This window comes from Lampris incognitus, chromosome 3 (assembly GCF_029633865.1).
Source record: "Lampris incognitus isolate fLamInc1 chromosome 3, fLamInc1.hap2, whole genome shotgun sequence".
In the NCBI taxonomy this organism is placed as follows: Eukaryota; Metazoa; Chordata; class Actinopteri; order Lampriformes; family Lampridae; genus Lampris; species Lampris incognitus.
The window spans coordinates 84,436,767-84,452,260 of record NC_079213.1 but is presented as its reverse complement, the minus strand read 5'-3'; the positions used below and the strand labels follow the sequence as shown (position 1 = coordinate 84,452,260).

The following is a 15,494-nucleotide window of genomic DNA, read 5'->3' as shown; positions in this document are numbered from 1 at the left end:
ATCCAACCCTCACCTTTGGAAGGAGACCTGATGTCTAATCATTTCTCACCATTTCACACCAAATTAAACTTGTAACAATGAATACACAACATAAAGTGTGACTGCAAGATGTTACACTTGACTTGACTGTACCATTGATTCTAAAGGGGTTTCAGTTAGGCTAGGGGTTAATGGTAGACTTACATTGGTATAGATTTAAGGTATTTTTTTGTATGTGTGTATCATTGTGCCCAAAACTCACCCAAGTGTTCAGAGAGTTGCCGGCCCCTCTCCCCAGCTACCACCCTCTCATCCTCCATGTCACACTTGTTCCCAACCAGCAGCACCTGGGCGTTGTCCCAGGAGTAGGTCTTAATCTGGGTTGACCTGGGATAAACCAACAGACAGCAGTCAGCGAGAGAGCATTTGAGAAGATAAAGGTAGTGAGAGAGAGAGCGCACACACACCTACACCTTTTCATTCAGCAATCTGATCTGAATGAAAAAGTTCAAGTGTTGGATTTAGGTGTGCCAGTACACCCAATTATTGATGTTATTATTGATGATGATGCACTATCAATGTTATAAGCTGCAGCCTGTCATATTTTTAACTTTTATATGGTTTTTAACCTTTAGATGCTAGCAAACACACTAAAACAGTCTATGGTTTAATTACTCTAAAAATTTGGAGGCTGATCAAGAAAACCAAGCCAGAACTGATCAAATGTTCCATTTCTTTCTTTTCATAGTGGTAATGGCCAACAGCCACAGGGCAGCCAGATAACCCTCATAATACTCCGTTATGCTTATCACAGATCGTTAAATAAATATAGACAAAGCAGCCCTGTGTCAAGTCACACTCCCTTCATCTGTCTCGCTGAGCGCTTGTGGTCACTAGGTCATGCGATAAGGTCTGGGCCAATCACGTACCAGTCCTGGACGGCGTTAAAGGACTCCTCATTGGTGATGTCATACATGAGGATGAAGCCCATGGCTCCCCGGTAGTAGGCGGTGGTGATGGTTCTGTACCGCTCCTGACCTGCCGTGTCCTGGAGGGAACACACAAGACAACCAACAAAAACGCCCACCGTAATGGAGATAGTTATGAAGCGAAGTGACATTTATCATCTCCATTGTCTATTGTATGTCCCCTACTGCCCTGTGCTGTATGTGAGCTCCCGTACCCATGTACCTGTATGCTAAGTGTTAAGTTCACACCATAATATTTAAGTTAATACACTCATGCATTAAAACTTAAACACTACAGTAATGGTCACAGGTACATTAACAGTCAGCCTGGTTACTCCTATGAAACACTGCTAGGCTGTAATGGTCACTACACCAATATTTGCAGTAAACATAGCAATGGTCAGCAATCTTTCTTGTAATCTTGAGTTTTTGTGATCTCATGCACAAACATGGGATGGATGTACCCAACGACCGTCGCTGCTAAACAAATGCAAATCAATAGCTCCGATAACGACGGGCGCGGCCATAACATCGGTACACAAAAGAGCCACTCATATCTATGGCTCTGTTAGCGACGGGCGTTGGTAAACATCGGATCACAAAGAGCCACACATATCAATAGCTCTGACAAGGACTCCTAGAGGATAAATTCTGAGTCTCATCACCAGCCAGTCAGACTAGCTTGGTCTAGTCAGAAAGGCACGAACTGAGGAAGCCTCTTGGATGAGAGGCGAAACATCTTCACAGATATATACCAAGTCCTGTTGCGCTTGATTCAACTCCTTTGGATAACCATGACCTGGATGAATGAGAACATTCACAGACACCTCATGCACAAACGCTTCTTTGAGCAAAATGTCTCAGATTGTAGACACGTACACAAAGGTAAGTAATGATTGTAGAGAAAATGACATTGCTAGCACTGTAGGAAATCAACAGCACAACTGACCAAATACAGGTTAATCATGACTATAACTGGTTTATTTATTTTACCATCCACCAGCAGGTAGGCAGCCATAGCTTGAGGGTTAATTTCTAAATGGATTTGGATTATAAATTTAAAAGTGATGCTAGCGAATTTTTGGGAACTACCCAGCCATTGAAGAATGCAGTCTGAAGATGGGATGCACACACTCATATAAACACACACACACACACACACACACACACACACACACACACACACACACACACACACACACACACACACACACACACACACACACACACAAACGAAAAGCTTGGATTATACAAACAACCCCGCATGCCAGACTGGCACATCCTCCCCTCCCCTTGGTGTTTCAATAAATGCAGCGCTTTAAAAAGCTTGCAGTGGCTTATCACAAGAGCCAACAACAAATGGTTTGGCTGTCCAACAGGTGACATTTGATCCGTTCCCTCCAACAGCTCGTCTGCCTACGGTGGCAGCTCTGCCAAAAATGGTTTTGCCTCTTTCTCTTTTTCTCAGTTCTTAGCTGGTGAGCCAGGCCGGCAGAGCAAGACAAGGTTGAGTTTCAGCCCTAAGCCCTAATGAATGCTCAGGGAATTAAAGGCCCATCTTCCTGATACCCAACACCCGCTATCTCTCTGAGCTGCGGAGCACCATCAATCTCTGGTTCAAAGCACTGCTCTGACTGTGGATAACAGTAGGGGACTGCGTCAGAGGCTTTTAAAGCTTGGCCAAAGAGCCCTGTTCTTCTCAGTAGAATGATTAAACTAGAACTGCAAACCGTGTCCCACAGAAAGCCAACCATACGTATGCATCCTAAGCAGGCGTTTGCAGCAGCCATGCAGTACAAGAGGGAATATCGCTAACTGCCCGCTCCTCGGGTTCATAATGTGTCAATTAGTGAACACAAATTTCTGGATAACTCTTGTGTTAGACTCCGTCATTACACAACCATTTAGCAGACACAGCACTGTGGTATACCTATTGTTGAGACACTGAGGCTCTGACCGCTTTCTTCCTTACCAAGGGTGTGGCACAAAATTCTGGGCCCTATACATAAGCAGTCTCTGTGGGCTCCCTTCCTCTCTTGATCCATGTCTCTCAAGCATCTTTTGAAAAAAAATTTTTTTACAAATAATTGAGCCAACTGTACAGATGAATCTGTAGCGGTAATTAGGGTAGTAACTAATGAACTGTTCATTCCACATTTGAACAAGTAACAATAACTTGTGATATGTGCTCAAGTCTGCACAGTTTGAAATGTCACCATATTTAAACCCTCCTTTCTCAACATACAGGCTACTTGATGTTAGTGTTGCTAAGTTCCTTTCAGTTGAAACTGCTACAAATGATTTCTTGGAATAAACTTTAGCTGCCACAGTATGAGCTCATCTTGTCTCACATCCTCAGTAACATCACAGATTCTGATGTTACGGAGGTTGTGAGACAACATGAGCTCATATAATGGCAGCTAAAGGTTATCCCAAGCTCACATCCTCAGTAACATCATCAGGAGATGATGAGGGACCTGCCACTGCTCCACTCTCTGTGGCTGTTTCTGAAACTGACGGCCATGTGCTTCATGATGTTAACTTTGCTGGGTAATATTAATAGATAATGTTATATAACACTGTTGCTATAATGCTGATTAATTTATGTTGTGCAAAAATATATGCTTAAAGCTATCCTGGTTGACAGTCTCCAATCTAAGCAATTTACCATTATTAGTTTAAACCATTCTTTAACAGTGTTAGCAAGTTGTGTATACAGGATTGAAATAGCCTCTTAACCCACTTACACTCACTGTCCACTTTATTAGGTACACCTTGCTAGTACTGGGTTGGACCCCCTTTTGCCTTCAGAACTGCCTTAATCCTTCGTGGCATAGATTCAACAAGGTATTGGAAACATTCCTCAGAGAGTTTGGTCCATATTGACATGATAGCATCACGCAGTTGCTGCAGATTTGTCGGCTGCACATCCATGATGCGAATCTCCCGGTCCACCACATCCCAAAGGTGCTCTATTGGATTGAGATCTGGTGACTGTGAGGCCATTTGAATACAGTGAACTCATTGTCATGTTCAAGAAACCAGTCTGAGATGATTCGAGCTTTATGACATGGTGCGTTATCCTGCTGGAAGTAGCCATCAGAAGATGGGAACACTATGGTCATAAAGGGATGGACATGGTCAGCAACAATACTCAGGTAGGCTGTGGCGTTGACGTGATGCTCAATTGGTACTAAGGGGCCCAAAATGTGCCAAGAAAATATCCCCCACACCATTACACCACCAGCCTGAACCGTTGATACAAGGCAGGATGGATCCATGCTTTCATGTTGTTGACGCCAAATTCTGACCCTACCATCCGAATGTCGCAGCAGAAATCGAGACTCATCAGACCAGGCAACGTTTTTCCAATCTTCTATTGTCCAATTTTGGTGAGCCTGTGCGAATTGTAGCCTCAGTTTCCTGTTCTTAGCTGACAGGAGTGGCACCCGGTGTGGTTTTCTGCTGCTGTAGCCCATCTGCCTCAAGGTTCGATGTGTTGTGCGTTCAGAGATGCTCTTCTGCATACCTCGGTTGTAATGAGTGGTTATTTGAGTTACTGTTGCCTTTCTATCAGCTTGAACCAGTCTGGCCATTCTCCTCTGACCTCTGGCATCAACAAGGCATTTTCGCCCACAGAACTGCCGCTCACTGGATATTTTCTCTTTTTCGGACCATTCTCTGTAAACCCTAGGGATGGTTGTGCGTGAAAATCCCAGTAGATCAGCAGTTTCTGAAATACTCAGACCAGCCCGTCTGGCACCAACAACCATGCCACGTTCAAAGTCACTTAAATCACCTTTCTTCCCCATTCTGATGCTCGGTTTGAACTGCAGCAGATCGTCTTGACCATGTCTACATGCCTAAATGCATTGAGTTGCTGCCATGTGATTGGCTGATAAGAAATTTGCGTTAACGAGCAGTTGGACAGGTGTGCCTAATAAAGTGGCCGGTGAGTGTATAATATACCATATTGACCTTGATTGTGAGACACCCCGTTTTTTCAAGACTCCTTTTTTGGATGAAATCTTGTATTTATAAAGGAAAGAATTAAAATCTGACCAGAACGTACCAGTGACAGTAACACATTGGAAAAAACAAAAACAAAAAACAAGGTAAGCTGATACATATCTTTTAAATGAAATTGTCTTGTCTGACTAGGCAAAAAATGTGTGGAAAAAAACTGCAGCCTACTGGTAGGCCTATTTCTAACATAATTCAACCTCTAACATAATTCAACCTCTAAAAGTGGAAAAATAGAACCATGGGTTATAGTTTAGACTGCCTCATTGATCAACATGCTCTCATAGGGCCCATATAATGCTTTTTGCATTTTTCGCCTTTGCTTTAGTGTGTTTCATAGCTGGGTGGTGCATGTAAAACGTCTGCAGAGTTACAAAGCCCAAAGTCCATGCCAAAGGGAGCTATTCTCTCTGACAGAAAACACTGCCTGAAACGTCTCATTTGTAGTCCAGCATTTTCCTCTGTTAGTTATCTATGTCACTATGTAAAACACTTTCATAATGCTCGCCTAGTGGCTAGTTTCGCCCGCCCTCAAACAAGAGAGCGGAGGCAGAGCGGAGGCCGGGAAGAGTTTGGTTAGCGTGTACTGCAATGTCAAGGAGACTCGGTTTTCTTTGGTGCAAAATGAAAAATCAGAGGTTAAAATTCATTTTTACATTGCCTACCAACACGGGGATCGCCAGTTCGAATCCCTGTGTTACCTCCAGCTTGGTCGGGCATCCCTACAGACACAATTGATCGTGTCTGCGGGTGGGAAGCCGGATGTGGGTATGTGTCCTGGTTGCTGCTCTAGCACCTCCTCTGGTCGGTTGGAGCGCCTGTTTGGAGGGAGGGGAACTGGGGGAAATAGCGTGATCCTCCCACGTGCATTCCAGACAACTTGGAAGTCAAGACTTTCCGATCTCCCACTAGAAAAAGTACAATGGAACGCCACCCAAAGTCGGAGTTCCTACTTGTAAACTTGGGTCAAATCCATCTACCCCGACTTCACGGAGAAGCAGTTGTTTGACATCACACAACAATTACCACACTCATGGAAGCGAACAGTGTAAATGGTAAACCACCAACTAAAAGGCAACATAAAATGTATTTGCCTGCATTTAGTTAAAATAATACTATCATATAGTAAAATCTGTTCTGCATGTAAATTGATGTCAAAATATGTCGCCAATGTTATTAGGTAGCTGGTTACGATAAACAGTCTCTGAAAGTTATTTTTTCTGCAAAATTTTTTTTGCAGAAAAACGTTAAAAATACCAAAAAAGAAAGTGTAAACATGAGGAAATATACAACATTTACTGACTTTTGCAGATTACCTACCGATGTAGGTAGATGGGAACACAGTTAACGAGTAACGTATATTTCTGTCATTGGGTCAGTGAAGAATATGCAAATTTGAATATTGTGGCAGGATGAGGAAAAAACACAGGAGACGAAGGCGAGTTTTCTGTTTATTCCTCAGCTCCAAAACCAAAACTAAAGCAGGAACAACCCTGCACCAGCAAGCCCGGGAACGTAAACCACGCCCCCAGCTCACAGTCCTGCTGGGTGAGAGGCATAGCCCCTAGTGTCCGCCACACAGCCCCCCCCCCCCGAACACCCAGAAGGGACTCCTGGATAGAAAATTAGTGTCTCACTGGAGGCTTAAGCAGCCTGCCATAACGGCTGCGCCGTCCCTCAGCCGAAACAGTAGGTGAAACACTGTCCAAAGTCGGCTGAGAAGCAGAACGCTGAACCCGTGAAGACACTGCCGGGGTCTTGGAAGGAGGACGACCCCGACGGGGAACCTGGGCCAGAAACACAACTTCGCCTGCCACCCTGTGCACCGGTTTAAGCCTATTAAGCGTGACACGCTCCCTACGCCCACCCATATCCAGCACAAAACCCTTAGGACCCGTCTCAAGAACCCAAAATGGGCCATCGTATGGGGGTTGGAGGGGCGAGCGGTGAGCATCATGCTGTACAAAAACAAAACGAGCCGACATGAGCTCCGCAGGCACGAACGACCGCGGAAAACAATGGTGAACGGGGCCTGGAACTCGAGTGCTGTCGGACAAAAAAGGATAAACGGCCGGACGGGGTCGAGGAGTGGAACTCCCAGGCAAAAGTTCCGCAGGGACGCGGAGCGGCTGACCGAGCACCAGCTCAGCGGGTGAAGCGTCGAGGTCCTCCTTAGGAGCCGAACGCAACCCGAGCATAACCCAAGGTAAACAATCCACCCAGTTACCATCCGAGAGCGCAGCACGCAGCGCTGCCTTGAGCGACCGGTGAAAACGTTCACACAAGCCGTTAGCCTGAGGGTGGTACGCGGTAGTGCGGTGTACCTGCACACCCAAGGATCGCGCAAGCGCCGACCAGAGCTCTGACACGAACTGGGGGCCCTTGTCTGAGGTGATATCTGATGGAGCACCGAAACGGGCGACCCAGGAGGAAAGAAAAGCGTGTGCAACATCCGAGGATGTTGTGGAGGACAGAGGGACAGCCTCTGGCCACCTGGTGGTCCGATCCACCATTGTCAGCAGGTGCGTAAAACCCTGTGAAGAAGGTAGAGGGCCCACCAGGTCCACATGCACGTGGTCGAAACGTCTGGCCGGGATCGGAAACGGTTCGAGGGGCGATTTAGTGTGCTGGTGGACCTTAGCGCGCTGGCACGCTCCACATGCAGCGGCCCACCCCTTTACGTTCTTGCGGAGGCCAGGCCAGACGAACTTGGAACCAACCAATTTCACCAACGCCCGAAATCCAGGGTGCGAGAGGGAGTGAATCGAATCAAAAACTCGATGGCGCCAGGCCACTGGAACAACGGGGCGGGGACGGCCGGTGGAGACATCGCAGAGGAGGGCAGGACTGCCTTCCTGCATCACAGCGTCCTCCAGCTTGAGGCCGGTACGCGTTGACCTAAGGGCAAGGACGTCCGGGTCGCTGGGCTGGTCGGCAACCATAGCGGAGAAATCCACACCGAGGTGCACAGGACACACAAGCACACGCGACAGACAATCAGCAACAGGGTTGGACTTCCCGGCCACATGCTGAATGTCCGTTGTGAACTCGGAGATTGCCGCTAGGTGGCGCTGCTGACGAGCAGACCACGGCTCAGTCACCTTGGACATGGCGAAAGTCAGCGGTTTATGATCCACATAAGCCGTGAATGGGCGACCCTCCAGCAGGAAGCGGAAATGCCGGGATGCAAGGTGCAGTGCCAGCAACTCCCGGTCAAAAACGCTGTACTTGCGCTCGCTATCTCGCAGTTTGCGGCTAAAAAATGCGAGTGGCTGCCACGCATTCGCCACACGCTGTTCAACCACAGCCCCCACGGCTATGTCAGACACATCGGTCATTAAAGCTATAGACGCCGTGGTTGTGGGATGGGCGAGGAGGGCAGTGTTAGCCAGGGCGCACTTAGCTCCGTCAAAGGCCTGGACCCGTTCGGGAGTCCAGTCGACAGGGTCGTTAGCCTTCTTAAGCCGCAGGGCTTCGTAAAGTGGCTGAAGGAGGTGGGCAGCGCGAGGGAGGAAACGGTTATAGAAATTCACCATGCCCAAGAATTCCTGCAATGCCTTAACAGAGACCGGGCGGGGAAATTCCGCCACCGCTTGCACCTTAGAAGGCAACGGGACCGCGCCTTGCGGCGAAATGCGGTGACCCAAGAAGTCAATCACTGGCAGTCGAAACTGACACTTGGCCGGGTTGACTATCAGGCTGTGTTCGTCCAAACGACGGAAAACCTGTTTCAGGTGCGCCAGGTGCTCTTCAGCTGACGGACTGGCCACTAATATGTCGTCGAGATAAACGAACACGAAATCAAGGTCACGCAACACCGAGTCCATCAGCCTAAAAAAGGTTTGCGCTGCCCCCTTCAAGCCAAAAGGCATGCGCATGAACTCAAAAAGCCCAAATGGGGTGATCACTGCTGTCTTGGGCACGTCCTCTGCGCGAACGGGAACCTGATGATAGCCGCGCACCAGGTCCACCTTAGAGAAGATAGTGGTACCTGCCAGGCGTATGGAAAAGTCCTGTATGTGTGGGATGGGATAGCGGTCATTGGCGGTGACGTTGTTCAGGCGGCGAAAGTCGCCGCAAGGCCGCCACGACCCATCCGCCTTGGGCACCATGTGAAGCGGCGAGGCCCACGGGCTGTTGGAACGCCTCACTATACCCAGACGCTCCATGATGGCGAACTCCTCCTTAGCAATAGCCAATTTTACCGCGTCGAGGCGCCGCGCGCGCACAAAAACTGGCGGTTCCAGAGTGGGAATGAAATGTTCTACCCCGTGTTTAGTAACCGCGGTGGAAAAGGCAGGTGTAGTCACCGATGGAAAATCCGCCAGCAAACGCTGAAAAACATCCCCTAATGCTAAAAAGTTAGCGTGTGTTAACGGCCCGGCTCCCTCTGTCTCGCACGGAACAGTGGCGAAAGACACAGCATCAATTAAACGGCGGTTTGCAACATCAACCAGCAGACCATTAGCACACAGAAAATCCGCGCCGATAATAGGAAAAGTAATGGCGGCGACTACAAAGTCCCACTCAAAATGATGCCCGTGAAAACAAACAGTCACCAACCTTGTGCCAAACGTGGCAATGGATGAACCGTTAGCTGCACTTAACTGTGGGCCGCCGCCTTCGGTCGACCTGTCTGTCTTAGCAGGAGGGAGTAGGCTCTTTTGCGAGCCTGAGTCCACCAGAAACCGTCTTCCTGACATCGTGTCCTTAACGAAGAGCAGCTCACTACGTCTGCCAGCGCCCACAGCTGCTACTGAGCGCTGGCCCTGGAGTTTCCCGCCGCCTCAAACGTGCACGGAGGGACGCAGCGCCTCGCCTTGCCGCCGAACCGCTGGTGGAAGAAACAGAGGCCTCTCCCGCGCCGTCTCCGGGCAGTTACTCCAGCCACCAGCGCCGGGTCCGCGTCCTCCGACGCCGGCTGCAGAGGCTCAGATGCCACACTCTGCACAGAGAACCGTCTGGTAGCCAGCAGCACCCGATCGGCCTCCTCAGCCAAACCTCGGCAGTCACCAGCGGCCAGACACAGGGAGTTAGCCAAAGCCGCGTGCACAGGAGACGGGAGCTGGCGCAGGAAAATGTGCGGGAAAAGGAACCCACCTTCGTCCGAGCCTAGCAGCGACAGCATATTGTCCATGAGATCCACAGCCGTCCCGTCGCCCAAACCAGATAGGGAAAGGATTCTATCTGCCCTCTCTGCGGCAGATAGACTGTACCTCCGGAGCAGAAGATGTTTGAGGGCGACGTATTTACCGTGTTGCGGAGGGGCGCGCAACAGCTGCATGGCCCGGCATGTGGACTGCTGGTCCAGCGCAGCGACGACCAAATAGTATCTGGAGTCGTCCGCGGAGATTCCACGCAGGTGGAACAGCGCCTCGACATGCTGGAACCACGAAGCCGGGTCGCTCTGCCAGAACTCTGGGAGTTTCACAGCCGCAGCGAGAACGGCCGGCTGTGAGAGTTGGGGCGGTGTGGCCGAAGTGGATTCACACTCATCTTCTGCTCCAAACATGTTCAATTCGGGGTCACCAATTCGGCAGGATGAGGAAAAAACACAGGACACGAAGGCGAGTTTGCTGTTTATTCCTCAGCTCCAAAACCAAAACTAAAGCAGGAACAACTCTGCACCAGCAAGCCCGGGAACGTAAACCACGCCCCCAGCTCACAGTCCTGCTGGGTGAGAGGCATAGCCCCTAGTGTCCGCCACAATATCAGTAATAATAGCCATTCAGTGTTATAATCACGCAAACATTATACATCGTATAGAGTGTTCCTGGTTTACACAGATTAATCATCGTGTGGCATTACAAATTGGGTAAGTATTGCATTTCTGAAAAGTAGAAGAACACACAAGTTTCAAATGGTGAATTAAATTAATAGAATTCTCATGATGAAATGAATACTGTTTAATTTAGTCATCATCATCATCAGGTGGAGTATCCTTGGATGTAAACATCTTAATTAAATTACAATCTAATCTAATAATCTAATTAAATTAGTAAGTATCTAAAATGAGACAGTACACTATTACATTTAATATGCTAAATTGATGTTTTATTTCTGTTATGTTAAGCCTTAAATTTATGTCTGTCTAAAGTTAATACTTGTCCTTAATTTTTCATTTACTTTGTTTTCAATGTCATGTAATTTAGTTCCTCTTGTACATTTCTATCAATAGGGGAGGGGGGCAGGATGTATTTGTAGACTACTGTATTTGTATTAGGTTAGTGAATGGAATTTTTATATACGTTTCCAAGTATAAAAGTGCCGTTTCGTTTACATACAGTGCATCCAGAAAGTATTCACACCCCTTCACTTTCCCCACATTTTTTTATGTTACAGCCTTATTCCAAAATGGGTTAAATTCCTTTTTTTTCTCATCAATCTACATACAATACCCCATAATGACAAAGTGAAAAAGGTTTTGTAGAAGTTTTCGCAAATTTATTAAAAATAAAAAACTGAAATATTGCATGTACATAAGTATTCACACCCTTTACTCAGTACTTGGTTGAGGCACCCTTGGCAGCGATTACAGCCTCAAGTCTTCTTGGGTATGAAGCTACAAGCTTGGCACACCTATATTTGGGGTATTTCTCCTATTCTTCTCTGCAGATCCTCTCGAGCTCTGTAAGGTTAGATGGGGAGCGTTACTGCACAGCTATTTTCAGGTCTTTCCAGAGATGTTCAATGGGGTTCAAGTCTGGGCTCTGGCCGGGCCACTCAAGGATATTCAGAGACTTGTCCCGAAGCCACTCCTTTGTTGTCTTGGCTGTATGCTTAGGGTTGTTGTCGTGTTGAAAGGTAAACCTTCGCCCCAGTCTGAGGTCCTGAGCGCTCTGGAGCAGGTTTTCATCAAGGATCTCTGTGTACTTTGCTCCATCCATCTTTCCCTCGATCCTGACTAGTCTCCCAGTTCCTGCAGCTGAAAAACATCCACACAGCATGATGCTGCCACCATCATGCTTCACTGTAGGGATGGTATTAGCAAGGTGATGAGAGGTGCCTGGTTTCCTCCAGACGTGATGTTTGGCATTCAGGCCAAAGAGTTCAATCTTGGTTTCATCAGACCAGAGAATCTTGTTTCTCAAGGTCTGAGAGTCCTTGAGGTGCTCTCTGGCAAACTCCAAGCGGGCTGTCATGTGCTTTTTACTGAGCAGAGGCTTCCGTCTGGCCACTCTACAATAAAGGCCTGATTGGTGGAGTGCTGCAGAGACGGTTATCCTTCTGGAAGGTTCTCCCAGCTCCACAGAGGAATGCTGGAGCTCTGTCAGAGTGACCATTGGGTTCTTGGTCACCTACCTGACCAAGGCCCTTCTCCCCCGATTGCTCAGTTTGGCTGGGCGGACAGCTCTAGGAAGAGTCCTGGTGGATCCAAACTTCTTCCATTTACGAATGATGAAGACCACTGTGCTCTTCGGGACCTTCAAAGCTGTAGAAATTATTTGTACTCTTCCCGAGATCTGTGCCTCGATACAATCCTGTCTCGGAGGTCCACAGACAATTCCTTTGACTTCATGGCTTGGTTTCTGCTCTGACATGCACTGTCAACAGTGGGACCTTATATAGACAGGTGTGTGCCTTTCCAAATCATGTCCAATCAATTGAATTTACTAGAGGTGGACTCCAATCAAGATGTAGAACCATCTCAAGGATGATCAGTGGAAACAGGATGAACCTGAGCTCAATTTTGAGTGTCATAGCAAAGGGTGTGAATACTTATGTACATGCAATATTTCAGTTTTTTATTTTTAATAAATTTGCAAAAATTTCTACAAAACCTTTTTTGCTTTGTCATTATGGGGTATTGTATGTAGATTGATGAGAAAAAAATGAATTTAATCCATTTTGGAATAAGGCTGTAACATAACAAAATGTGGGGAAAGTGAAGGGGTGTGAATACTTTCCGGATGCACTGTATGCAAGGAGGCTGCACTGTTGACAGTTCAATTGCCTATACAACTGCCACAAAAACACCAGTTTGACACAGTCAGCCATGTTTTTTGTTTACTTTTGGCGTCGTGCACCTGGAACACTTGGAGGTCGGACATCAGAAATTTCAACTGGGGAATTCCGACCTCCGACTTTGAATGGAACACAGCATTAATCAACAGTTTTTGAAAAGTCAAGTGATGAAGACTGCAGCATATCAGAGAGAAGTTTTGTGTCTCCAAACACTTTACAGAGTTTAACAAGATGCACAATGAATTCAAGATCTATCTGTGCCAGCAGACCTCGAGCCTCAATAGACCTTTCACCATTGCATTCTTAGGCTATCTCATGCAGTACTCGCTTAAGGGCAGGCAATCTATCCATAATGTTAAGCAGAGCTATAAATCGACATGCCCATTGAGTGTCACTTAAATGCTGGAGTTCTCTTGGTGCACTTTGATACATCTCTCTCTGTATAGTTAGCAATTTAGGATGGACATGACTCAGATGTGAAAAATATGTATAGTTTTTCTACTAAGGAGAAGCACTCCTCTGCATCTTGGACAGCCGTGACGGTATCTACTAAAACTAAATTTAGACAGTGGGCATTGCAATGGATGTAAAAGGCATATTTCGCTTGCTCTTTGATTCTAGCCTGGACCACAGAATGCTTACCACTCATGATGGCGGCACTATCATATGCTTGGCCTACAAAGTTGTTTTTGTATTCTAGACCATGACTTTCCAATATGTGGATTATTTTTTCAATAAGCCCTACTGCATCTAGCCTCTCAGCAGATTCAAAATGGAGAAAACTCCTGGATAGCTCCATTGAAATAGTACCTGAATAACAGAGATTTTTTTTTACATCTTTTGTGTCATCTGCCATGATGCTTAATACTTCACTGTTTTTCACGTCTTCTGTAATTTTGGTTTGAACCATGTCTGCCAAACAATCCAGGACCTCATTCTGAATGATTTTGCTTGTGTACTTTGCATTATGAATGGAAGTCAATCTTTCTTTAACAGCTTTGTCATGGTTAGCAATTGTCTCTAGAATTGCCATGAAGTTCCCTTTATTATCTGAGACTGCAGACTCATTGTGTCCTCTTTGAGCAATGTTTTGTGTAGCAGTAAGTAGTAGCACTTCCCCTATTGTTTTTATATATTCCCGATTTCCTCTAACCTGTTTGGTATGTTCCTTGTTTAGGACATTTGCTAGTGTTGCATTAGTTGTTACAGCTCTCTGATAGTCCCTCCACGCAATCATTGCTTACTTGTGCCACTCAAACTTGGCATGGATTGCAAAAAACCCCTCTCTGTACGTTGCTTTCTTTCAGTTTTTGAATCCGGATGGTGAGTCAAATACAGTGTCTGTGCTATTAGGAGGGCTAAAATGTCTGCAGGTGTAACTATACGCAGAGTCCGATAGTTTATAATACTCAAGCCGGGGTGAATGTTGTACCAGGCCGCCTTGAAGCCCCTCCTCCTGTCCCCATCAAGTTTCTCGTAGTTTTCAGTTAGCGTTTGCTATATTTTTTAATGTTAAATCGCTGCTTCCTCAAAACTAAAATTAGCCAGAATTTTTATAATCTACTTTTCTAATCGCACCGGTTTTAGCATACGCGCTAAATGGCTAATCACACTGGTGTGACCGTACGTGCGAAAAGGTTAATGCAAGCAAACTGTTAGCTGTAGCTGTTTACACTGGCTGCTATTAACATAGCTCTCAAGTCTCACGCATTGGGACCCTATCTCACGGTCTCACGCATAGGCACTGAAATCTCACGCATCCCGCGAAATCTCACGCATTCCATCCAGAACTCGTTAGCTGCAAACATAGCAAGGGGAAAAGCTCTATAAACATGTTAACGAAACAGCCTATACTTTAGTTTATTACTTGGTTTGATTTGGTTAGTTAGTGTCAAGAATACATGAACAAGGTAAAATCTAATTGGTTGAGCATTACTACATATAATTGGCTGAACGTTACTTTAGCCAATCAGATGCGTTCCTCGATCTTGCTCCCCAGTTTTGGGTTTACAGCTTGTGTCACTTGATGTTTGCGACAGCTAGCAAAAATGTCTAAACGAAAGTTAAGCGGTGCGTACACATATAAAACCAAATTCAACAGTGAATTGATAAAGTTATCTCCTGAATATGGATGCATTCATCGAGATAAAGTGGACGTCTACAAATTTTCCTGTGACATTTGCAAAAGATCTCTGAACTGTGCTCACCAAGGACGGACAGATTTTGAACATGACATCAATGGTGAGGAGCACAGAGAGAAGAAACAAGCCATGGTGGGTATGGCTTCATTGCAAACCTTCTTTTTACCAAATGCTTCACCACTGCAAGAGAAGTTTACCAAGGCCGAGGTTTTATTTTCTAATTTTCTTGTGGAACACAATTTACCAATCGCCACAGCAAAACACATCGGGCCTTTAGGCAGAGCTGCCTTTCCAGATAGTGAAATTGCTAAAGGTTATGCCTCTGCTGTGACAGAGACATCCTGTATAATTTATGATGCACTAGCACCACATTTCCTTGCACCTACTACTGCATCAATGAAAGAAGGTTAATTCAATG

General features: G+C 46.4%; 1 protein-coding gene across 1 annotated transcript in view; it reads right to left on the bottom strand.

Moving 5' to 3' along the window:
• LOC130109203 (ras-related protein Rab-3A) overlaps positions 1-15,494 on the bottom strand; it is a 44,924-nt gene that overhangs the window by 11,230 nt on the left and 18,200 nt on the right. The window contains exons 2-3 of the mRNA XM_056275979.1: positions 909-1,027; positions 242-366 (exon numbers count right to left, since the gene is read on the bottom strand). Of these exons, the coding sequence (XP_056131954.1) occupies positions 242-366; positions 909-1,027 (244 nt within the window). The remainder of the gene's footprint in view (positions 1-241; positions 367-908; positions 1,028-15,494) is intronic.